Here is a 24,451-nt window from a genome sequence, read left to right as displayed (position 1 = left end):
CTGTGGGGTTCTTGCTGCTCCCTGAGCTTGGCTGTTTCCTTGCAGACATTTCATTACCCAACTAGGCAATATTATCAGTGCTAGAAGGGAGTGGGGTTTGCAAGGAGCAAGAGGAGGAGGACTGTGGGATTCTTGGTGTTCCCTGAACTTGGTTGTTTTCTTGCAAACGTTTCATTAACCAAACTAGGGAACACTATCAATGCTAGAAGGGAATGGGGTTTGCAGGGAGGGGGAGGAGAGGAGGAAGAGATGATGATGATGATGATGATGATGATGATGATGATGATGATGATTTGGGAATGGCAGCAGATCTGAAAGCCATTTATGACTTCTCAAGAACCTTGGAAGCCACCTATCTAAGCCACAGAACCCCATCCATGCAGGCACATCTACGATGGAAATGTTGGCTTAGAAATGTAGGCTCGGTTGTCAGTCGATGAAGTAGACTTTGAGGCATCTACACAAGGAGAACTTCACGAAGCAGGATAGGAAGACAGTTGATGCTTTTGAACCTCAGTGTTGGAGGAGACGCCTGAGAAGATGATGGATGCCCAAGAAAACCATCCAACGGGCCATCGGACAAATCAACCCCAGAGTTCACACTTGAGGCCTAGATGATCATATTGTGGACCATTCTTCAAAGCCCTAATTCTCTCGAGAAGTTCATAATACTGGGGAAAGTGGAAGGGAAGAGGAGATGTGGGGGCAACCAGCAGCAAAGTCGATGGGCTCAATTCCAGTATCAATGGATGACCCATGGGGAGTAGAGAGACCCTTCAGAGAAAATCCGTCTCTGTGATCACTAAGAGTTAATATCAGGGGTGGGTTCCTGCCAGTTCTAAGCTCTTCTATAGAAGAGGTTCCACAAATCTACAGTGCCGTTTAGAACCGGTTCCAGCTCCCTCCCCCTACCTGTCTGCACATCATCAAGATGAAGAGCGAGAGGAGGAATTCTGGGAGTTGAAGTCCACAAGTCTTAAAGCTGTCAAGTTTAAACACTCCTGGGTTTTTTTTCTAAAGGGTTAGGGGTGCGAGGGTCTTGTAACTTGGCAGCTTTAAGACTTGTAAACTTCAATGCCAGAGTTTCTGAGCCAACATTTTGGTTGCTAAGCAAGAGCATTGTTAAGTGAGTTTCACCACATTTTACAAGTTGGCCATGCCCACCCAGTCACATGACTGCCAAGCCACTCTCACTCGGTCACATGGCTGGCAAGCCACTCCCACAAAGCAGGCCACACCTACGGAAGAGGTTCTAAAAAATTTTGAAACCCACCACTGGTTAGTATCCACTTGATGGCACAAAATCAATCCAGGCAATAAATATTACAGGGGAGGGGAGGGCGGATCTCCCTGGATAGACTCTGGGGGTCAGTATCGCCCCATTCAATGGGGCTGATCTAGCGAGCTCAGGGTGAAGGTACCTTTCCCTTAGTAAGATCGGCCTCCAAAGGAAACAGAAGTTGCCCCACCTGCAGGGCGTGGGAAAGGCAAACGGGCTTGTGTTTGAGATAATCACACCCCTGGCTTCCCCATCAGCTTTGCAACCGCTTTGCCAACCTGTTGTCAGGAAGGGAGGGGGAGTTGAAGGAAAGTTGGAAATGTAGGCAGGAGGGAAGTCTGTTGCACAGAGCAGCAGTCACCAACCGGTGCTCCAGACAAAACTCATTTGCATTGTTTATATTGCATTCAATACTATTTATCTTTTTTTAAAAATAAAAAAACACCATATTGCCAGTCCGCGGGATTTAAAATTATGAATTTAGTGGTCTCCCAGGTCCGAAAGGCACAGAGAAGGCAAGGTGGCTTGAGAGAGTCTCTCTCTTTTAAGATAGAACCAGAACAGAACAGAATAACGTAATTAGAAGGGGCCTTGGAGGTCATCTAGCCCAACCCCTCTGCCCAAGCAGGAGACTCTACACCGTTCCTGACCGTCTCTTCTTGAAAGCCTCCAATGATGAAGCTCCCACAACTTCCGAAGGCAACTTCTGTTCCATGGGTGGATTGTTGTCCCTGTCAGAAAGTTCCTCCTTATTTCCAGGTTGAATCTCTCCTTGGTCAGCTTCCACCCATCGTTCCTTGTTTGACCTTCAGGTGCCTTGGAGAATAGCCACACACCCCTCCTCCTCCTCTCTGTGGCAGCCCCTCAACTCTTGGAAGACTGCTATGATGTCCTCCCTGGTCCTTCTCCTCACTAGACTAGCCAGGCCCAGTTCCTGCAACCGTTCTTCAAGTTATGCTAGAACAACAGGGTGGCTAACATTTGACTTCTCCATCGGGGTTTAATGGTCATCAACTTATAGCCAGCAAATTGGTGGCTAGTTTTAGAAAAAAAACAGCATAGAAACCACTGTATTTCCTGCTGTGTGTTTCTGTAAGGCAGCATCTGCAGTGCTGTATGGAACGGAATCCAGTTTGATGTTTGAGTAACTCAGAGGGACCTTCACAGTCGGCAATATCATTACTATGTCTTGGGAAACGGCATTGACAAATTTCTTTGTGGCTGTTGGCACCAAACTCCCATTTCAAAGAACAGGCTGGTTAATGATAAACCACCTTTGGAAATCTGTAAGTCTCTTGGCTTCCACCGACCAACCCGATGTCTTCCAGATGTTTCGTCAAAGCAAGAAGCTTGCCCCTTCATGCAGATTTGAGAAGGTCGACTCGGCCTTTTGTCCTTCCGTGGTGGGTCAAAATGAGAACCCAGGCTGTTGGGGGCAAGGTGCTAACTGTGTAAACCGCTTAGAGAGGGCTGTAAAAGCACTGGGAAGCGGTATATAAGTCCAAGTGCCATGGCTATTGGAGGTGAGCATTTGTAATCAGTGGACTTCTGAAGATAGGATATGGCCGAGGAAGGTCAGGGGTAGCTTTCTCACCCACCTTGTGAGTATCTACATGTAGTTTAGAGTCAACTTACTGCAGCTTTTCAAGTCCTCTAGCCTCTGGATTCAGCAATGGTCTTTGGAGGACCATAGGAGCTAAACCAGTGCACCAGTTGCGGCCCTACCTGGATCGAGAGGCACTTCAAATGGTCACTCACGCCCTCGTCGCCTCAAGACTTGACTACTGTAATGCGCTCTACATGGGGCTGCCCCTGAAAAGTGTTCGGAGACTACAATTGGTCCAGAATACAGCCGCGCGAGCGATACTGGGTGTACCTAGATACACCCATGTTACACCCATCCTCGGCGAGCTGCACTGGCTTCCTATCGGTCTCCGAACGCGCTTCAAGGTGCTGGTTATTACCTTTAAAGCCCTACATGGCCTAGGACGCGGATATCTGCGAGACCGTCTTCTGCCGCATACCTCCCAACGGCCGATAAGATCACACAGGGTGGGCCTTCTCCGGGAGCCGTCGACCAGACAATGTCGTCTGGTGACCCCCCAGGGGACGGCCTTCTCTGTAGCTACCCCGACCCTATGGAATGATCTACCCCCAGAGATCCGGATCCTTCCCACTCTCACAGCCTTCCGAAAGGCCACCAAAACCTGGCTATTCCGGCAGGCCTGGGGCTCTTGACCTCATGAATGAGGTCCAGCCCCGCCTAGATTGAGTGTATGAAGTGATCTTTTAATCTGTTTTTTAAATTCTATTTTAATTTTTTATTTTTGGAGATGTATTTCTGTAAGCCGCCCGGAGTCCTTCGGGATTGGGCGGCCTATAAATTTATTAAATACTTATTAAGTACTTAATACTTACTACTTAAACCACGCCTGGTTGTCTACTGTGGCCCTGTCAGGAAAGGCTGGAGCTTCTATTCCCTGGTCACAGCTGCCATCTTGACTGTCTTTACTTCCTCCCTCCTCCTATCTTGGAGGTGAATTGGCAGCCTATCCAGGAAGAACCACCAGCAGATGGCTTAGGTCTCTCAAGGACGACATTCAACGCAAAAACGTTTTCCTTCCATACTCTTCCTTCTCCCTGCAAGGGGAATATCTCAAACTTTTCATCCCATCCTGAATTTGGACAGATGGAGATGCACAATCCATGCAGAACAAACTCCCACGTGGTGTGATCAGGAATGGGATCTTCTCAAGGGGATCTTCTCCTTGGGTCCTAATCTGGTCCAGTCATGGAGGTGTCTCCTGCCAGTTCAGATGCAGCCCACTCTCAAAGCCACCTCAGATGCTTCAGAGAGCCGAGGTGGTGCAGTGGTTAAATGGAGCACTGCAGGCTACTTCAGCTGACTGCAGTTCTGCAGTTCGGCTGTTCAAATCTCACCGGCTCAGGGTTGACTCAGCCTTCCATCCTTCCGAGGTGGGTGAAATGAGGACCCGGATTGTTGTTGGGGGCAATATGCTGACTCTGTAAACCTCTTAGAGAGGGCCGAAAGCCCTATGAAGCGGTAGATAAGTCTAACTGCTATTGCTATTCCTGACCCAGATCCTCCTTATTCTGAGCTTCTGCTACATCATCATTCATTTATAATACCTATTGACCCCAGGATGACCCAACAGAAGGATGAGAAGATCTCCTGAGCTGACAGGAACCATTTTATAGTTTTATAGTTTCAAGTCAGTCTTGATTCTTGGCATCGTATTTGCCGTCTTCTTCCTAGGGCTAAAAGTCACCCAGATGCCTTCCCCGCTTAAGGCAGGATTACGAGTCCTGGTCTCCCAATCTCTACCCAGGGCTGATAACCATCACACCAGACTGGTTTCCACCACTGACAGATATACTCAAGAACATAATGAGCTGGAAGGATTTGAACTCAGCAGCACGGCGAACAATTGCTCTTCCCAACTCTGACCAAATAATATTAATATTAGAAAAGTAGAGCATTATATACCGGTATCCCTCGACTTACAACCACAATTGAGCATTTCTGTTGCCAAGTGAAACAGTCCCTAAGTGAATTTTGCTCTGATTCATGGCCTTTCTTTTGCAACGGTCGTAAGTGTGGGGAAATGGTCATAAGTCACTTTTAAGTTGCGAATTCAAGTCACTGTTGTAAATCTAGGGCTACCTGCATTGTTTGGCTGGGATGTCCCCTTTCAGCATTCACACAACTGTGTAAACCAGAGGTCTCCAAACTTGACAACTTTAAGACTTGTGGACTTCAACTCCCAGAATTCTGCTATGCTGGCTGGAGAATTCTGGGAGTTGAAGTCCACAAGTCTTAAAGTTGCCAAGTTTGGAGAGTCCTGGTGTTAACTGTTGTTTATGACGTTTTATTAATGAACAGTCCTATGGGTAAAGAATTAAATCCTTTAGAGTCCAGGAAAAGAATGATATCTCAGCCCTTTTGTGTGTTTGTTTATCATTTGGGGCAGGAGATTAAACTCCTTTCAGCTGGGCACAGGTGCTGGCAAAGGTCTTGTGAAGGTAACCGAAGCCGCCATTGATGCCGCACAAAACCTGCCCGGCTGTAAACAAACCACAATTTCCTTCCTATTTATTTATCCGTCAGTGGAGTTGTGTCGGCTGGATGGCCGGCCACCAGGAGAAGATCTGGGCCCTTCACCAAATAAACAGCATCCTTCTGCTCGAGCAAAAAAACAGACCCGCAAGATCTCAACAAGGACTTTCTCCTACCAGGATGACCACTTGTTCTAGCCCCATTTTACAGAATTTGCTCCTGGGGTTTAATATTGGTCTAATGCTGGAATTACAGGCGTTAGGCTACCTGCCCTCTCTTAGCCGTTCCCTTCTACATTTGCGCTCCCGAAATTCCCTGCTAACTGAATTTAATTCCAATGTCCACTTGAGAAGTTTGATGTCCAAGACAACTGCATGACCAGTCCCCAACTTGGTCCTACAGATTTTTCTGTAGGAAAAATCCTACATCCTACAATCCTTTGCTGGCCATAAGTTGATGACCATTAAACCCCGATGGAGAAGTCAAATGTTAGCCACCCTGTTGTTCTAGCATAACCTGAAGAACGGTTGCAGGAACTGGGCCTGGCTAGTCTAGTGAGGAGAAGGACCAGGGTGGACATCATAGCAGTCTTCCAAGAGTTGAGGGGCTGCCACAGAGAGGAGGAGGAGGGGGTCTAGCTATTCTCCAAGGCACCTGAAGGTCAAACAAGGAGTAATGGATGAAAACTGACCAAGGAGAGATTCAACCTGGAAATAAGGAGGAACTTTCTGACAGTGAGAACAATCAAGTCCATTCATTTGGATTCTGCTCATCCTCTTCTCCTTTCCCAGAACTTTCTCCAAAGAGATGGGCTTTCTGTTGATTGAATGACTATAGGCCATCACATCACTGGACATACGTTCCCCGCCCTCCCCCAGGATGATCTGTCTCAAACCTTGGTCCTAAAAGTTTTTCTTTAAAATATACTTTTTTTATTTTCCATTTTCATAACATACAATCACATGTATACTATTACATAGCCAATATCCTATTGTATTAAGTAGTAATTACATCAGTTCCTCTTGCCATCAACGCCCAGAAAGATAAAAACCCATTATTAGCTCTTCTGCTCTCCATACACCTCTTTCTTCTACCTCTCTTCTACCTCCTTTCTTCCCTCCATCATCCTTTCCTATTCTACTTCCCCTTCCTTTCTCCTTCTCCTCTCTCTTCATTCCACTCCTCCTTATCCTCCTCATCTTCCCCCCTTACCCTCTCTCCTATCCCTCTCTTCCCATCTTTCTTCTCTCCTCTGTTTCCCACTCTCCTACCTCCTCTCTTCCCTCCATCATCCTTTCCTACTCTACTTCCCCTTCCTTTCTCCTTCTCCTCTCTCTTCATTCCACTCCTCCTTATCCTCCTCATCTTCCCCCCTTCACCCTCTCTCCTATCCCTCTCTTCCCATCTTTCTTCTCTCCTCTGCTTCCCACTCTTCTACATCCTTTCTTCCCTCCATCATCCTTTCCTACTCTACTTCCCCTTCCTTTCTCCTTCTCCTCTCTTCATTCCACTCCTCCTTATCCTCCTCATCTTCCCCCCTTACCCTCTCTCCTACCCCTCTCTTCCTATCTTTCTTCTCTCCTCTGCTTCCCACTCTTCCTCTCATTGGTGTACTTCAGCCTCTGAGCAAACTCCATTCTATGTTGATGGTATTTATGCTTCCATATCAATATACTTAACATATCTTAGTTTTAAAGAAAAAATAAGAGTATACAAGTTTTTCAAGAGTGGACCCATCACCATCACAATCAAGTCCATTCATTTGGCTTCTTCTCCTCCTTCCTTCAACCTTTCTTAGCATCAGAACTTCCTCCCAAGAGATGGGTCTTCTGTTGATTGATTGACTATCTGCCCTCAAGTCATTGTTGACTCTTAGTGAAAAGATACATAGGGAGTTCCCTACCCCCACCCCCCAGGACGATATGTCTCCAACCTGGTCCTACAGCTCTTACAAGAGTGGATCCATCACTTCCTCAACCAAGTCCAGCCTCCTGGCTGATGGTCATCCTCTTTCCCCTTCCTTCCACCATTAAGGACGTCTCTAGAGAGCTGGCTGTTTCACATCATGCGTTCCAAAGTCAGATCATTTGATCCTGGTCAAATGTCATTTCTTTTGAGTTGATGTGTGATCCATTGATCTATTCCCAGGAGTCTCCTCCTTTGCCAACCTCCCAAAGCATCCATGCTCTTCTTCTTCTCCTGCGTCTTCCGACTCGGATATTTAAAAATATCACTGACTGCAATGATTTTGGAGGTCACCCTCTTGAAGAGCCAGCCTCCCCCCACCAGGAGTAAGAGGCTAAAAACCTGCAGCAGGAACAAGGGCCTTTGGGTGAGTGTTGCTGTGATTGTGTGTCTAAGAGAGAGAGAGAGAGAGAGAGATTAGTCTACTTTCAAAATTAAGCAGCGGGTGGATCCTGGTGCTTTGTCACCCACTTGAAAAGAATCTAGTAAGCAAACAAAGTAAGGAGTTTCTAATGCACAGCTAGGAGGGGATTATCACACTGCAGAGTAAACACAGAGTAAGGTGCAGTTCTCCTGGCTGGAATGTTTTTCCATGCTCTTTTTTCCCCTCCCTTCCCCTCTTGTGGCTTTCGCCAAAGGCCCCTTGGACTCTGAAGCAGGAGGGGGGGAAAAGTTGTCTTGGTTAATGAGCCAAGGAAACAAGTGAGGCACCAGCACAAAGGGCACATTTGAGTGAATTCCCACTGAACCGTTGGCCCTTGGCCAAGAACTCCACCCTCATCGGAGCCCAGAGCAGAATTGGGGAAAAGGAGAGAAGCTGAAAGCGGGCAGGACCAGGGATTCTCACTTGGCACCTGTGGCTCGGATGAGCGGGAGGCTGCTTTGCCCCTTGAGCAGAATAACAGAGTTGGAAGGGACCCTGTAGGTCATCTAGTCCAACCCCCCGCCCCGCCCCTGTCCAAGCAGGAGACCCTACACCATTTCGGATAATCCAATCTCTTCTTGAAAGCCTCCAGGGATGAAGCTCCCACAACTTCTGAATGCAACTTCTGTTCCATGGGTTGATTGTTCTCAGAAAATTCCTCCTTATTTCCAGGTTGAATCTCTCCTTGGTCAGTTCCCATCCATTCTTCCTTGTCTGGCCTTCGGGTGCTTTGGAGAATAGCTTGACCCCCTTCCTCCTCTCTGTGGCACCCCTCAAATATTGGAAGGCTGCTATCATGTCTCCCCTGGTCCTTCTCTTCACCTAGACTAGCCATGCCCAATTCCTTCAACCATTCATCGTATGTTTTAGCCTCCAACCCCCTAATTATAGCAATAGCAGTTAGACTTATATACCACTTCATAGGGCTTTCAGCCCTCTCTAAGCGGTTTACAGAGTCAGCATATTGCCCCCAACAACAATCCGGGTCCTCCTTTCACCCACCTCAGAAGGATGGAAGGTTGAGTCAACCCTGAGCCGGTGAGATTTGAACAGCCGAACTGCAGAACTGCAGTCAGCTGAAGTAGCCTGCAGTGCTGCATTTAACCACTGTGCCACCTCGAACTCCTGAATTATCTTTCAGGAAGACCCCTTTGCGCTGCTTGGCCCTCTCCCCAGGCCTTGCCAAGCTGGACTGCAGACCCAAAGCTCCAACTTTGTTATCTGGGATAACAGGCTGATGAGCACCGCCCCCTAGAGTCAGAACGAGTAGCACAGATGTGCCAGGGGAACCTTTCATCTTTATTTGGGAGCGTGGAATGAGAAGCCCATTTGGTAATGGCATTTTTAAATATTGGAGCTTGAGGGAAGAAAAGATGGGCCCTCCAGATGTCTTCGGTGAGACTGATGGAGTTTGTAGTCTGTTGCACCTGGAGGACCCCTGACTGAGAAAGGTCAACGTGGAGAAAAGCAATCCCAGGTCCTCCCCAAGTTATTTGAGAAATCTTAAAATAATCATGGGGAGGCACCAAAAAGAAACTCTTATTTTCTGGAATCGCAGATCTGGGCTTCTCCCTATATAAATAAGAAATTGCAACCACCAAATTCAAGATAATATAATATTAGCTACAGCTACCTACATCTATGGTTTCCCCAGTTGCCATGGATGGCTGTGAAGGTTGGACCATAAGGAAGGCTGAGCGCCAAAGGATGGAGGTCTTTGAACTCTGGTGCTGGAGAAGAAGACTCCTGCATTGAGTCCCTTGGACTGCAAGGCCATCCAACCGGTCAGTCCTGGAGGAGATCAACCCTGGCTGCTCTTTAGAAGGCCAGATCCTGAAGAGGAAACTCAAAGACTTTGGCCACCTGATGAGAAGGAAGAAGGACTCCCTGGAGAAGAGCCTCATGCTGGGAATGATGGAGGGCAAAAGAAGAAGAAGGGGACGGCAGAGAAGGAGGAGGCTGGAGGGAGTCACCGAAGCAATTGGCGTGACCTTCAATGGACTCCAGAAGATGGCAGAGGACGGGAAGGCCTGGAGGAACGTGGTCCACGGGGTTGCAATGGGTCGGACACGACTTCACAACTAACAACAAAACCTACATCTATCAGAGGTCCTTGGTGTCACCATCAGTGTGTAAAGGAAGTTTAAAGCTTCCTCAGTTAACCCTAACTTTTAAATACTTTTAAAGGGGTTTTCTGACATTAGACGCAAGAATTCCACCCCGAGTCGCTTCACAGGAGATGGGCAACATCTAAATTTAATGAAATAAAATTCAAGTTCCAGGAGAAACGGAGCACGGAGAAATTACATACAAATGGTTGGTACCAAAGGAAAACTGACCAATGCAGCCAACTGTTTGTGACTGAATGGGGTGGGGGGTCAGCCCCCCTCCAAGTCTCAATGGGGAACGGAGATAGGAAGGAAACAGACCCCCTTCTATCTATGGGCAGAAGAATCAGAGAAAGCTCGGTTCTTAAGCTTGCAAAGAGGAGAATGTGCCAGACCAATTAAGGCTTCTCTCTCTCTCTCTTTCCCTTCTCCTTCCTTCCTCCCTTCCCTCTTTCAATAAATAAATAAAGATGTGGCCTTAATTGGACTGGCATGGTGTTTCCCACAACCATCTCCCAAATCTTTGCTGATGGAGACACCAAGCACCACCTGTAGATGCAGGTACCTATAGGTTTCTATTTTCTTCCATTTAGGTGGCTGCAAATTCCTTTTTTTTTTTTTTTTTGAATTTAGATCAAAAGTTTATAACACAAATATGTCATCATTTGTCAATCATTAAGACATTGAAGTACAATTTTTTTTTGTTGTGTGTACCCCTCCCTCCCTCCACCCCCCCACCCCCCCTCCTCCTTCCCCCCCCCCGACTTCCCAGAACCCGTACACGGTATGGATTTTTAACTAACACAGTCTAAAATCTATTGAGAAAAAAGAAATAAAGAAATTAATGACATTCTAGATTGACCTTAGCTTCTTCTTACTGAACTGACTTTTAACAGTTTAAATCATTTCTGATCTTAAGCATAGGCTAACTGGAATTTCTTAGTCCCGTATTTATTTTGTATATAGTCAATCCATTTTTTCCAGTCTCGTTTATATCTCTCATTTGAATGATCTTTGAGATATGCCGATATTTTAGCCATTTCAGCTAAGTTTGTTACTTTCAATGTCCGTTCTTGGATTGTAGGCAAGTCTTCCTTCTTCCAATATTGCGCCACCAACAGTCTTGCTGCAGTTATCAGGTGCAGAGTCAAATTGGTCTCTACCACTGTAAAGTCAGTACATATACCTAGTAAAAATAACTGAGGACTAAACTTTATCCTTCTTTTAAAAACATTTTGCATGACCCACCATATTTTTATCCAAAATGCCTTAACCTTTTGGCAGGTCCACCATATATGATAATATGTAGCGTCGAGAGAACCACACCTCCAACATTTAGGCTGTACATTCGGATACATAGAAGCCAACTTTTTAGGATCTAAATGCCATCTATAGAACATCTTGTAAAAATTTTCTCTCAGATTTTGAGCTTGTGTAAATTTCACATTTCTTACCCAGATTCTTTCCCATGTATCCAACATTATTGGTTCCTCAATATTTTGAGCCCATTTTATCATACAATCTTTAACTAATTCTGTTTCCGAATCCATCTGTATTAATACATTATATATCCTCTTTATATGCATTAAGCTTTGATCTCTTATTTGTTTAAACAGATTATCCTCAACTTGAATAAAACCAATTTTTTGATCTATTTTCCACCTAGCCTGTAATTGCCCATACTGGAACCATGTTTGAACTACCTTCTCCTCTTTTAATACCTCTAAAGATTTTAATTGTAATACCCCCCTTTCCGAGGTAAGAAGCTGTCTGTAGGTAATTCTGTCCTGTTTTTGTGCTGTATTCATATTTTCAATTGCGTGTCTAGGAATTGCCCACATGGGTAACTTGTCATTTAATTTATATTGGTATTTCTTCCAGACCTTTTTTTTTAATGGAGAAGCCCAATCTGCGATTCCAGAAAATAAAGAGTTTATTTTGGGTGGCTACCCATGCATTTTTTTTAAAAAAAAAATTGAGGTCCCCCCCCCCCGTTATTTTTAAGATGTCTCAAAAGATTTCTAACTCGGGGAGGGATCTGGGATGGCTTTATTTGTCGGGCCTTCTGGTATGCAAAGGCGGCTCGCAGCATAAAAAATGGTTCCTCGTTGAATTCTCCGTCTTGGCTTGCCGGCAGCTGGCTTTCTTTGGGGAGGGGGGCGAATTAAAGGCCCGGGAGATAGAAAGAGCCGCGTCGCAGCTTCGGTCTGCTTCTCTCGCCCCGCGAGCAAGGAGAGATCTCCGCGGGACGGCTGGATCCCACCGCCTGGATTGCGGGACCGTTTTCGGAGGTGTCGGGCGTTTTTGCAAAAGGACCCTCCCTCCCGGGGCTGGTGATTGCGATCCTCCTCTGCCGGCCAAGCCCTGGCTGCCCCCTGCCCCGCCCCCGAGCCCCCAAGCGCTGCCAACCGCGCGCGTCCACCAAGCCTGAACCATTAAACCGCCCCCCCTCCCTCGCAAGCCTCCGTGCGCCTTGTGTGCGCTCTGGCACATGACGTGCGCAAGGGAGGGGACTCGCCACTGGCTCAAGCTCTTTCGCGATTGGGTGGACGTCCTTTTGTTAAGAGCCGAGCCTCCCCGCCATTGGATCGCGGGCAAAGTCAATTACTCCCCCCCTTCCCCCCTCAAAAAACGTGGGGTGGGGGGAGCGCAAAGAAAGCAGCGAGAGGCGGAGGGCTGTTTCTCCCCCTCCCCACCAGCCTTTCCTCCGGGAGCGCGTAAAGCCCTTTCTCCCCCCTCCCCGGATTTCTCGCCCACCCACCCAATTGGGACCCTTTGCAAAGCCCTCGGCCGCTGCAGCGCCAGAGCCTGGCCGGGTTTTCTTGGGGGTGGGCGGGGGGAGAAAGAGGAGGGGTCCCGCCTGCTTATTTCCCCCCTGCCCTGTAATTTCCAAAGCATCTCATCCAGTGAGTGGGGGGGGGGGGCGCCAAAGAAGGAGGGGGCTGAGCAATTAAGGCGTTTCCCTTGCGCTTGACGCCGCCGCCGCCCCCTCCCGGCGCCTTCCCTGCCCCTTCCCCGCGTGGAGGGGCGGCCTGCGGCTTGGAAGAAGAAGACGCCGAGCGGGGCCTGGCCGGGATCCGGAGCTCTTCCGTCCGGGGCGGCGCTGCTGAGCTGGACCGGGTCGCGCCGCGGGCTTGTCGGGCTGGGCGTAGAGGAGCCGCATCCCGCGGGGGATCTTGGCGGCTGCCTTCCTCGGCTGCGCCGCCCTGCCCGCCTGGCTGGGGCTTGGGCCCTGGATTGGCTTCCTCCGGCTGGGGCAGCCGCAGCATGGACGCCCCGCGGCCCTTGGGCGGGCCGGAGCCGCAGCTGTCTGCCCACAGCAGCCGGGCAGCCCCGGCCGGCCGGCGCGGCGTGGGAGCCCGGCGCGTGGATTAAGCGGCCTCGCGTGGGAGCCTCCGCTTCCTCCCGCTGGGCCCACCTGCCCCGGCAGCTGGAGGCTCGCCTTCCCCCGTCCCTCCCGGCTGGAGCCACGGAACCGGGACCAGCTCGCCTGCCGCGCCCCGTCCCCCCTTTGGCTGCTGGGACCCCGGCCCGGGGGATGCGGCCCGCTGGGGGCGCCTGGAGGGCTGCGGATCGCTGGCAGAGAGAGGCCCGCGGCGGAGGCCAGGCGTAGCGGGCGGACGGCTCGCCTTTCCCACGACCTTCTCGGACACCCGTGCGCGGGGCTGGAGATCCGCGCCAGCGGGGCCTGGACTGCCCTCCTCCGGCTGAAGCGCTGACGGGGGGAGCAACCGCGCTTGGAAGGGCGATTTTTCTGGGTTCTCTCCCGCCGCCTCCCCCTCCTCCCCACTCGGGAGACCCCCCCCCCCCAATACACGCACACGCCATGGCTGCGAAGGAGAACCCCTGCCGGAAATTCCAGGCGAACATTTTTAACAAAAGCAAGTGTCAGAATTGCTTCAAGCCTCGCGAGTCGCACCTGCTGAACGACGAAGATTTGAACCAGGTGAGGCCGCCTCGGGCCGTGGACGGGGGTGGGGGACGGGACGGGAGCCGGCTCTTGCAGGGCTCGAACCTTCGGGAGAAGCGGAGGAAGCGAGCCAGGAGGCCCGGCCGGTGGGCTGTGGTTTCAGGAGCGGGGGGGTGGGTGAGTGAGGTTGATGCTCAGAATCAAAGCAACTTTGCAAATCCCAGATTGGGACTGAGGGGGGGGGGAGGGCGGCAGAAGAAAAAAAAGGCCCCTGTTTGGTTGGTGGGGCTCCCTCCCCCCCCCAAGCTTTGCCCCGTCGCTCGGTTGGTATACTCAGCGCCCGCCCGCTTCCTTCCTGAGTTAGAAAGAGATACTATGAGTTTACTTTTCGTTCTGTTTGTTTTGATCTCCGTTGTTACTTTCTATCCTTTCTCCACCTTCCTGATTCTCTCTCTCTCTCTCTCTCATTCTCTTCTCTCTCCTCTCGCTCTCTTTCTCTTTTCTCCCTCTCCCCCCTCTCTCTCCTTCTCTTTCTCTTTTCTCTCTCCCTAATTCTCATTCTCTCTCTCTCTCTCTCTCCTCTCTCTCTCTCTCTCTCTCTCTCTCTGACAATCTCTCTTTCTCTCTCTCTCTCGGGAAAACTCGGGACAAAAGCTGCCAGCAGGCCCACACCTCGTTTGTAAACTCAACCTGCCAGCCGGGCTGTCCCCCCCCTTCTCCCTCCCTTCCTCTCCCTTTCCCCTTGAGGGATAGAATCTTGAAGCGCCTAAGGCCTCGCATTTCAAAGGCTTGGATCCGCCATATGAAAAGCAGCGTCAGGCGCCTTGCAAAGGATTAATGCGGCTTCCAGCCCCCGCCCCCCTTTCTGCCCCCCCTCCCGGTTAGGTAAATTGGCTGTAAACGGGGGGGAGGGTCGGGGGGAAGAGGTCCGCCGCCTTTCAAAGTAGCATGAATATATATATTTCCCCCCCCCAAAAAAGCTTTTTTTTTTGCGTTTGCGCTCCTTCTGCATTGCGCGGCTATTTATAAACAAGGAGAAGCGGGGAGCGCGTGTGAATGTGCAAACGAGCGCCCTGCTTTCCCCCCGCGTGGCTGGTTCCTCCCTGCGCCGCTTCTTTGCTCGCAATCCTATTGGGATGGGGGGGAGAGAGGTCGCTGCCTGCTTGGTGCTGCCCCCTCCTTCACCCCCGCTCAGCCATCTGCGAGCTAATATGGAAAATATGCACGCGAGTGTGTGTGTGTGTGTGAAGCGATAAAGCGGTTGGCGAAAGGGGTCAGGTTGGCTTTCAACCCCTTTCTCGTTTTGAGGCCTTCGGTTGTTCTTACTCTCCCCCCCCCTCTTAAAAACCAAGGGAGGGTGAAATCTCTGGTGTGAAAATGCCCGAATTGTTTTGCATGTTCCCGTCCATCTCCGACAAGGGAGGAAAAATACACACAGTTGTGTGGGCCCAGCCTGAAAGGGTGTGTTTGTGTCTTGTGTTCTGTCCACAAAACAAAGATCATTGTTCCCTGCCCCACTGCCTGGGAAGGGGAAAAGCAATGAGCTACTGAGATGAGGTGAAGGGGGCTTCCAATGTGGGACTCTCCAGCTGTGTGGGACTACAAGCACCATAATTCCCCACTGCATTCCGAGCTTCCTTTAGAAATGCTGGAGGAAGGGAAAGAGTATTTGAGTATTTGAGTATTTATTAATACTTATAGGCCGCCCTTTTCCCTGAGGGGACTCAGGGCGGCTTACATAAAATGAGGGGGGGGGGGTATACAGACAATAGACACAAACAATACCTAGAAGTAAAATAGTAAGCAACATTCATTCATCATTCGGGTGGGGACAGTTATCTTTGTCCCCAGGCCTGACGGGCTAGCCAGGTCTTAAGGGCTGTGCGGAAGGTCTGGATGGTGGTGAGGGTACGAATCTCCTCGTTTCAAAGGGTCGGAGCTACTACTGAAAGGGCTCTCCTCCGCGTAGTTGCCAGTCGACACTGACTGGCGGATGGAACTCGGAGGAGGCCTAATCTATGTGATCTAATTGGTCGCAGGGAGGTAATTGGCAGGAGGGGGTCTCTCAAGAGCCCCTTTCCCTCACCTTAAAAGAGCCTGGTGTTTGAATGAGGGAGGTGTGACTCTGGGCCTTGACCCAAATCCCCGCAGGTAGAAAAGAGGTCAGATTTTCCCTTCCCTTGAGCTGCTAGCTATCAGGATGCAAGGCTGTGTGAGGCCGCTATAGGGAGGAGTCCTCCGGCATCAATCAGAATAGAGTTGGAAGGGACCTTGGAGGTCTTCTAGTCCAGCCCCCTGCTCAAGCAGGAGACCTGCACTATTTTAGACTATCTAGTCTCCTTTTGAAAGCCTCCAGCGATGGAGCACCCACAACCTCTGGTGGCAAGCTGTTCCCCTGGTTAATTGTTCTGACTGTTAGGAAGTTTCTCCTTAATTCCAAGTTGCTTCTCTCCTTAATTAGTTTCCATCCGTTGCTTCTGGTCCTGCCTTTGGAGAATAAGTTGACCCCTTCCTCTTCTTTGGGGCAGCCCCTCAAATATTGGAAGACGGCTATCATGCCCCCCCCCCCTTTTCTCTAGACTAGCCAAACCCAGCTCCTGCAACTGCTTTTCATGTGTTTTGTCTCCTGGCCTTTAATTATCCCAGTCCTATAAAGTGGTACAGTCCTAATTTTGACTGGGACACACACCTGCGTTGTGTGCAGGTTGGACTGGCCCTTTCTGGTAGGGGCCGCTTTATTGGGGGTGGGGGAGTATTCACCACTTGCAAAAGGCCATTTCGGGTTTTGTTTGGTCCAACTTTTAAAATGAATATAGGGGGAATTTAGGGGATTTTTTCCCCTCTAAAAAGGTCTCTGTAGGCCTGAGTTTCTGGGACCACCGTTGGTTCCCCTCCAGGCATGCTGGTCTACAATTCCTATGACCCACCAGCCACACGGAAGGCTTCCCACGGCCTGCTCACAGCCAGCTGGGGGGCAACCCCTGGAGAACCTACTACGGTATGGAACCGTTCCTTGCTGTAGTACTAACCAGAGGCATAACTGCCCCTGGATGTGGAGGCTCCATTCGGCCTGATCACATCGCTTAGGACAGGGTTCCCCAAACGTGGCCACTTTAAGACTGGTGGACTTCAACTCCCAGAATTCTCCAAGGGAGTAAATTATGCTGGCTGGAGAATCCTGGGAGTTGAAGTCCATCCGTCTTAAAGGGGCGGGGGGCAACTTTGAAGATCTCTGGATTAAGGACCTACTGAGGGCTGTTGCTTCCTTCAGCTGATCCTCCTGGGAGTGAATCATGAGAGGGCAGATCTTCCGAGAGACTAAGGGGATCTTGTGTCCCTGGTTCAGCTGACCTCATAAGAAGAAGAATGGGATCATGTCTAGACGGACGGAAGGAAAGAACGAGGAGTTCTGCAAATCCACAGCTGATGCCGGGGCGGGGGGGGGGGAGGATTTGGCTTGCGTAACTTGTGGGGAAAGGCTGTCAGGTCCAGAGAGCTCAGAGATAAGTTTGTGGTGGAGAAATGCATTGGCAGAGCAGGCTTGGTGGAGCCTCCACGCGCAAGAGCAGTCTGCCTGCTTGGGGGAAGAGATTCTCGCGCTCCTCGTCTCCCGCTCCTCAAACCAGGATGCCTGCCTGCCTGCCTTGCGATCATCTCTTGGTGCACACGGCGTTACGTGATTCCAGGTGGTCCTCGACTTATGACCCGAGTGGAGCCGGAGATGTCTGTTGTTAAGCAAAACACTGGTTACACGAGTTTTACGACCTTCCTCGACGCGGTGAAGTGAATCCTTGCGTTTGTTCAGTTAGGGAACTTGGCCGTTAAGTGAATCCATCTTCCCCACTGACTTGGCTCGTCAGTGGGGAAGATGGATTCACTTAACGGCCAAGTTCCCTAACTGAACAAACGCAAGGATTCACTTGCGGGGATGGGAAATCCCACAATCCAGGGAGACTGCAACCATCATAAATATGAGTCGGTTGCCATCCCTCGGCCATGGGGATGCTGCAACGGCTGTGAAAATACGGTCGAAATTAACTTTTCTTCTGTGCCCTTGTAACAGCCACAAAACGATTGGTCGTAAGTCAAGGACTTGCCTGTGTGGCTTTCCGTATTTTCCACCAGATGCTCACAGCCTTTGTCTCCCAAGTCAACCATTTCTGTACAGAAGAGTTGGGTGTCTGACTCTTGAACGAGGTCAGACAACCCTCTTTGTCCCCCAAGAAATAATTTTAATTCTCTGGAGGACTCAACAGTTGAGAAAGACCTCCCCGCCAATGAGAAATGATGGGATGTTTCTGGATCTGATCTGGGGGAGAAAGATTTAATCCAGTCCAGTTTAGGTACCTGCCTTTTTTGGGGTGTGTGTGTGTGGAAGGTGAGATTCAGGAGATCTGGGTTCTCTTGACCATTGCAGAGGTGTAGATGGGCTCAAAATCCAATTTATTCTATTTCAGAGCCGCGTGGAAATCAGCTGGGTGACCTATAAACTTAATAAATAAATAAAATAAAGGGAAATAACTTTTGTAAGCTGCCTTGAGCGCCTACAGGAAAGAAGGCTGTCGATCTAAAACAAATATCCAGTGTTTTCCTTGGTATCTTCCTTGCCTTGCAGTATCATAAGCTAGGGGTCTCCATCAGTGGCCGCTGTAAGAGTTGTGGACTTCAGCTCCCAGAATTCCTCAGCCAGGCTGGAATTCTGGGAGCTGAAGTCCACAGCTCTTAAAGCGGCCACAGATGGAGACCCTTGCAATAAACACAATAGACCAAAGATTTTAACGCCTCTCCTTGCTTTTAGGACAAAAAAACAAAACCCCAAAATCTGTTTGTTCTTCCTCCCGGATTGGTTCGTTTTACAGCTTCCAACTCAGCAAGAAAGCATGTTCTGGCATTACTCAGTTCTGCTGTTTGGTGTTTTGGAAAGAAGGTTATCTCATCTTTGTCCTTAGCTGGCAGAACTTTTCGTTGTTTTTTTGTTTTCGTTTCCCCCTCCCCCCACTGCCAGGATATTTGCATGCAATTAAACAACAGCATTAACAGCAGTGGTGCGTGACCAAATTTGGTGGGGAAATCAGATTTTTGAACCTGACGTTTTTGTTTTGCAAAAATAAAAATAAAAACATACTTTTGGTATGGTAGGTCGAGGCTACGGAGGTTGATATATATATATATATATATATATATATATATATATATATATATATATATATATATATATATATATATAATTCTTGGGGGACTTAATAGAATTCTTTAATGGCCATGTGTGATTGGACACACAAGGGATTTGTCTTTGGTGCAGATGCTCTCAGTGTACTTAAAAGAAAAATGAAATACATGGATCATAGGATACAACACTTAGTGATAGTAAAGGTTACTAATAAGCTATCAAATCGTACTAGGAAACCAATAAAAACAATAGGAATTATAAAGATACTAGCAACGTAGTTATAGTCATAGGTGTGGAGAGATAGATACTAGGAAGGAAGAGAGCAACAATAGTAATACAAGTCAGTAAATTATTGACAGTGTTGTGGGAATTATTTGTTTAGCAGAGTGATGGCATTCAGGAAAAAAAACTAACGTAAGATGCAATGTAATGTAAGAAAAGGAAATAATGACATTATCCATAGCAATCGCCATTCCAGATAAGAGAATCCACATTAGTCTGAGAAGAAGGAGGGACATTTTATTTAAATTAATGGGGGGATTTTTTTTTATTGGGAGCCTTTTAGGAACAGATTTCAGAACCTTACTTTCAGCTTGGATATTTTCCCCACGTTTTAAAGGGGGGGGAATGTGCATTTCTTGTCATTTTCAGGGGTGTCTTCGGCGTGATTTTTGCTTACCCAAAGAGTGTGAGATGTTTGTGCACAGCAGTGATTGTTGATTCCTTCCCCTCTGCTTTGTGTGTCAACACTCGTGCGTTGAAAGGTGTTTTTTTAAATTGATATTTATTTATATCACTATCGTTTTAGCCGTTGTCTTGTCTGCTGCAGGATGAAGGCCTCTTGTGCATCTTTCCAATCCAGATGGTCCTGAGCTTACTTTGGCCAATTGGGCCCCCCATACTTGCTGGTTGTGGTTGATCCATGTTCTTTTAGCTCACTTTTGATCCAGTGGGATCCATTCTACGACCGCCTTAATCCACCTGCCCTGGGTTCTCCTTGCTATGGGACCAGCCCGTTTCTCTTTCAGTTCTTGTCCTCTCTTGAGGGCATCATATATTTTTGTTTGTTTTCTAGTCCAAGTGTGCATCTTCCTATCTTGTGGCTTTTTGTGCCTCTCGTTGCTTTTGTACCAATTGTGAGGTTAGTGTCCATGTTTCACTGGCATAGGTCAGAGCAGGGGCACCTAAAAGTGAGTTTTGAGCAGGGAAAACATTTCAAAATCTCCCCTGTTAGTTATTTTGGTGACTGGATTGCAATAGCAGTTAGCAATAGCAATAGCAGTTAAGACTTATATACCGCTTCATAGGGCTTTCAGCCCTCTCTAAGTGGTTTACAGAGTCAGCATATTGCCCCCAACAACAATCCGGGTCCTCATTTTACCCACCTCGGAAGGATGGAAGGCTGAGTCAACCCTGAGCCGGTGAGATTAGAACCGCTGAACTGCAGATAACAGTCAGCTGAAGTGGCCTGCAGTACTGCACCCTAAACACTGCGCTACCTCGGCTCTTGCAAGCCTGACATCTTTTTATATAGCATGCTACTGGCTATGGAAGATTAACTGGTGCATGAAGTAGAAGAGCCGTGGTGGCACTGTGGTTAGAATGCAGTATTGCAAGCAAACTCTGCCGACTTGTCAGTAGTTCGATCCTGACCGGTTCAAGGTTGACTCAGCCTTCCATCCTTCCAAGGTGGGTCAAATGAGGACCCAGATTGTTGGGGTTTGCAAGAGGCTGGCTCTGTAAACCGTTTAGAGAGAGCTGTGAAAGCACACCGTGAAGCGGTATTTAAGTCTGCTAGTGCTATAAATTGAGTGAGTTCTGGGTTAGGATCCTGATTTTCCTGTGTCTTGAAAATACAGGTGGGGAGGTAAAACTCTAGTGCCAAAAAAAGAAAAAGAAATGACCTATCTTAAAAACAGCAGCCTGAACTGAAGACTGGAAAAACCTATAACTGATAAAAAGTGCTAAGTCATTATAAAAATGCTGTTGCCAAAATAAATTTTTTTAAAAAATCAAAGTTATTGAGTATATTCTGGCGGATAAATATGTAAAGGAAAAACCACACAGGATTAAGCTGGAGGACCCAAAGAATCGATCTCCTCTCCCGGATTCTCCAGCCAATTGTCAGGAAAAGAAGCCGAATATGGACGCAAAGGAGCCAAACAGAAATCCACCCTCTTGTGTGTTGAGGACTAGCAGCTGGTATTTAAATGGTTCCCTGGCACGGGCCCAGCGCAGTGCCCTTGCTTTTGGAAACAAACGGGGAAGCTATTTCATGGGTCCCTCGGTGTCCCTGTACAGCGTTCGGCGTCGCAGGAAACATTGGTGTGCACCTGAGCAGCTTTGTGTGAATGGCCAAGAGAACCGGTGACTCACGAAGTCAGCCAGGTACCCAACACCACACAGGTGAGGCCGACAAATACCTGTTGACCACAGTTGTACCACAGTGTGTACCCAGGATTATTCTGCTTCTCTTTCAAGGAAAGAGTCCAGTTCATGGCTGATGTGATGCGAGAATGAGTGTGTCTTTGAGAAAGGACTGCCAAGGTTTAGGAAGACGCGGTATAATGCTCAACCACAAAGGAGGCATTTCTCTTCTCCTTCTCTTCCTCCCTCCCTTCCTCTCAATAGCAAGAGTCCTTCCTCCCTCCCTTCCTTCTATACATACATAAATAAATACATACATTCTCTTTCCTTCTTTCCTTCCCATCTCCTTCCTTCTTTCCTTCCTTTCTTCTTTCCTCCCTCAGTTCCTCCCTCCCATTCTTCCATGCTTCATTCCTTTTCCTCTGTTTTTCTTCCTCTCCATTTCTCCCCTTCCTTCCTTCCTTCCTTCCTTCCTTTTTGCAGTAGCAAAATAGTCCTTCCTTCTTTCCTTCCATCCATCCATCCTTCTGTAGCAAAGGAGGCCTCCATCCATCCATCCACGATTGCAGTCACAACCACTCTGAAAATGGGGACAAAGGCAAAATAGCTCATGTAGGAAACCAGCTTAGGTCATCTAAACAGATCAGTGTTTTGTTTTTGCAGGAAGGAAATGGTGGATCCCAGAGCTGAGAGCTGTCCTCTGGAGGACTTGGTTCCCAAAGGCTGGGCCCTACCCAGCACCCACCACCTTTGAGTTGGCAGCAAAAACCTCGTGGTGTGGGTGTCCTCCTTTGCAGGGGTCTGAAAAGATCTCTAGCCTGTTAGCAAACCTCCTCCTGGGAGCAATTTCTGAAAAGAGAGATTTTTTACTGTCAGAAATGGAGGTGAGATCTTTGCTAACGAGATTACTCCTACGCTAACCTTCTACATGATAATCAAGAGATTGGCCCTAATCTGGCCCTAATCTGATCCAGGCTTCCTTTCAAGTCCTTTAGAATTTAATGAAGTTTCTTCCTTAGCTATGTCTGGAGAGATTTTGGGTAGATTTGCACAGGAGCATCCTTTTAAAGTAAATTTTGGAAGATGGCAAGGCAGAGCCGGATCAATTCTGGGGTCTTCCTTTTTGGAAAAAGGTTTTCCCATTATTGTTTTGTGTTTGCACCCAAGTCTTCTGCTCCTTTCCCTTTAAAGCCATATTTTTCTTTTTTCTTTTGTAAACTCCCCCCCCCTTTAAAACAAACATTTCATCATTCATTAATCAGTGTGTCATCTGACTGCAATTTTTTTATGTCATAATAGTTATAGCTTACCACCAACTTCTTTATATACACCTGTTCTTATTTTAACATTACAACTTAACGTATCTCCTGTTATAACCTTTCTCTTCCTAAATTATTTAATTTTATACTTTTTACTCATATTCATTTTCTAACCAATGATTAAATGACCCCCCATATATTATAATAACCAGATTCTTCCTTCCCTTCAATTGCTAGTGTTAATCTACTCATTTCTGCACAATCTAATATTTTTCTTAATCACATTTTCATCTTTAGGGATTTCTTCAGCTTTTCCAATTTTGTGCAAATGCAATTCTAGCCGCAGTTATTACATGAATTATCAGATATACATTTTCTTTACTATATTTCCCTGGTAAGATACCGAACGAGAACAATTCAGGTTTTAAGCTGTATTTTTCAAACTTGGTTACGTTCAGATGGGTGAACTTCCAACTCCCAGAATTGAAGTCTGTCCATCTGAACTTGGCCAGGGTTGAAAAAAATATTGCTTTAAATTGAACAGATCCTGGAAAGCTAATGCAGGTTAGTTTTGAATAGCTGTCGAATTCTTCAATCCGTGGCCAGGGCCTTCGGAGTGCAAAAATCCATCTGCTGATGGGGGAATCGTGAAGATTAAAATGAGTTGTTTTTTTTTTTAAAAAAATAAATGTCAGATATCTTTTCAGCTTTTGCTGTGGCAACCAGCGAGCTTTGAGACTGCCTTTTTTTTTGGCAAAAGGAAGAAGAAGACACCATCTCTGGATTGGGTGGACAAGGAATTTGTTTTAAAAGGGAAATTGAAGTCTTGGCATTTTCGAGGCACGGGAAAAGTTGGGTTGGATTCTGTAAGGCTGGGGTTTTTTTTTAACCCTGGATCCTGATTCCCTTGGTTCAGTTGGCACATGAGACTTGCTTTAGCCACAGTTCTGAGAATGAGTAAGACCCAGGCCAGGCACACACCTTAGGTATATAACACAGGTTACCTGTTGGGCAAATGTTGTGTCAGTAGAGATCACATCCAGCAGTTGGTGAAGGGAAGAAGAGTTCTAGAAAACTCTCAGTCCTTAGCAAAAGTGAGGTGTGGCAGTGGGACCAGGGCTTTGTTGTGTTGTGTTGTGTTGTGTTAGGCAGATCAAATGCAGCTCAAGCGGGCACCCTTTGGAGACAGGCAGTGTTGTTTTAGGGAGATCAGAGCAGGGGAACCTACTTCCTACTTTAATTCGAGAGGCAGTGATGTGTACATGATGTGCGCCATTCAGGAAACACGGGAAAATGAGCCTTCATTCCTGTTTTCTTCGGCTTAATTCTTCTCTTATAATTTTTTCCTTCCTTCCTTCCTTCCTTCTTTCCTTCCTGCCTGCCTGCCTCTCTCTGTTTCTCCTTCCTTCCTTTCTTTTACTTCTCTTCCTATCCTCCCTTCCTTCTTTCCTTCTTCTGCCTTTCCTCCCTCCCTTCCCTCTTTCTTCTACCTACTTCTCTTCCTATCCTCTCTTTCTTCTTCCTTCCTTCCTTCCTCTCTCCCTCTTCCCCCTTCCTTCTTTTAACTTCTGTTTCTGTCCTCCATCCCTTCTTTCCTTCTTCAGTCTTTCCTCCCTCCTCTCTCTTCTTCCTTCCCTTCTACCTCTTCCTTCCCTTCCCTTCCTTTCTTTGTTCCTTCTGTCTAGTTCTCCTCCTATTCCTTCTTTTTTTTTCCTTTTCCTCCCTCCCACCCCTCAGCAAGAAAAGTCAGGCAGGCCCAAATCTGTTTTTCTGCCGCCCCCCCCCCCCAAAACCTCCCCCCACATCCCTGCAGGCTTCTTCAACTCCTCCTCTTGCCCCAATGAGCATTTTTTTCCCTTTGACTGATGGGAATCTGGTGAGCGTGTTGGGA

The 24,451-nt window shown here is 47.9% G+C and overlaps 1 protein-coding gene across 1 annotated transcript in view; it reads left to right on the top strand.

Moving 5' to 3' along the window:
- Positions 1-12,493: 12,493 nt before the first annotated feature.
- LOC116517608 (myosin phosphatase Rho-interacting protein-like) overlaps positions 12,494-24,451 on the top strand; it is a 91,714-nt gene continuing 79,756 nt past the window's right edge. The window contains 1 exon segment of the mRNA XM_032230660.1: positions 12,494-13,800. Coding sequence (XP_032086551.1) covers positions 13,681-13,800 — 120 coding nt within the window. The 5' untranslated portion in view covers positions 12,494-13,680.

This window comes from Thamnophis elegans, chromosome 14, assembly GCF_009769535.1.
Source record: "Thamnophis elegans isolate rThaEle1 chromosome 14, rThaEle1.pri, whole genome shotgun sequence".
In the NCBI taxonomy this organism is placed as follows: domain Eukaryota; kingdom Metazoa; phylum Chordata; class Lepidosauria; order Squamata; family Colubridae; genus Thamnophis; species Thamnophis elegans.
This window is presented reverse-complemented; position numbering and strand designations above follow the sequence as displayed.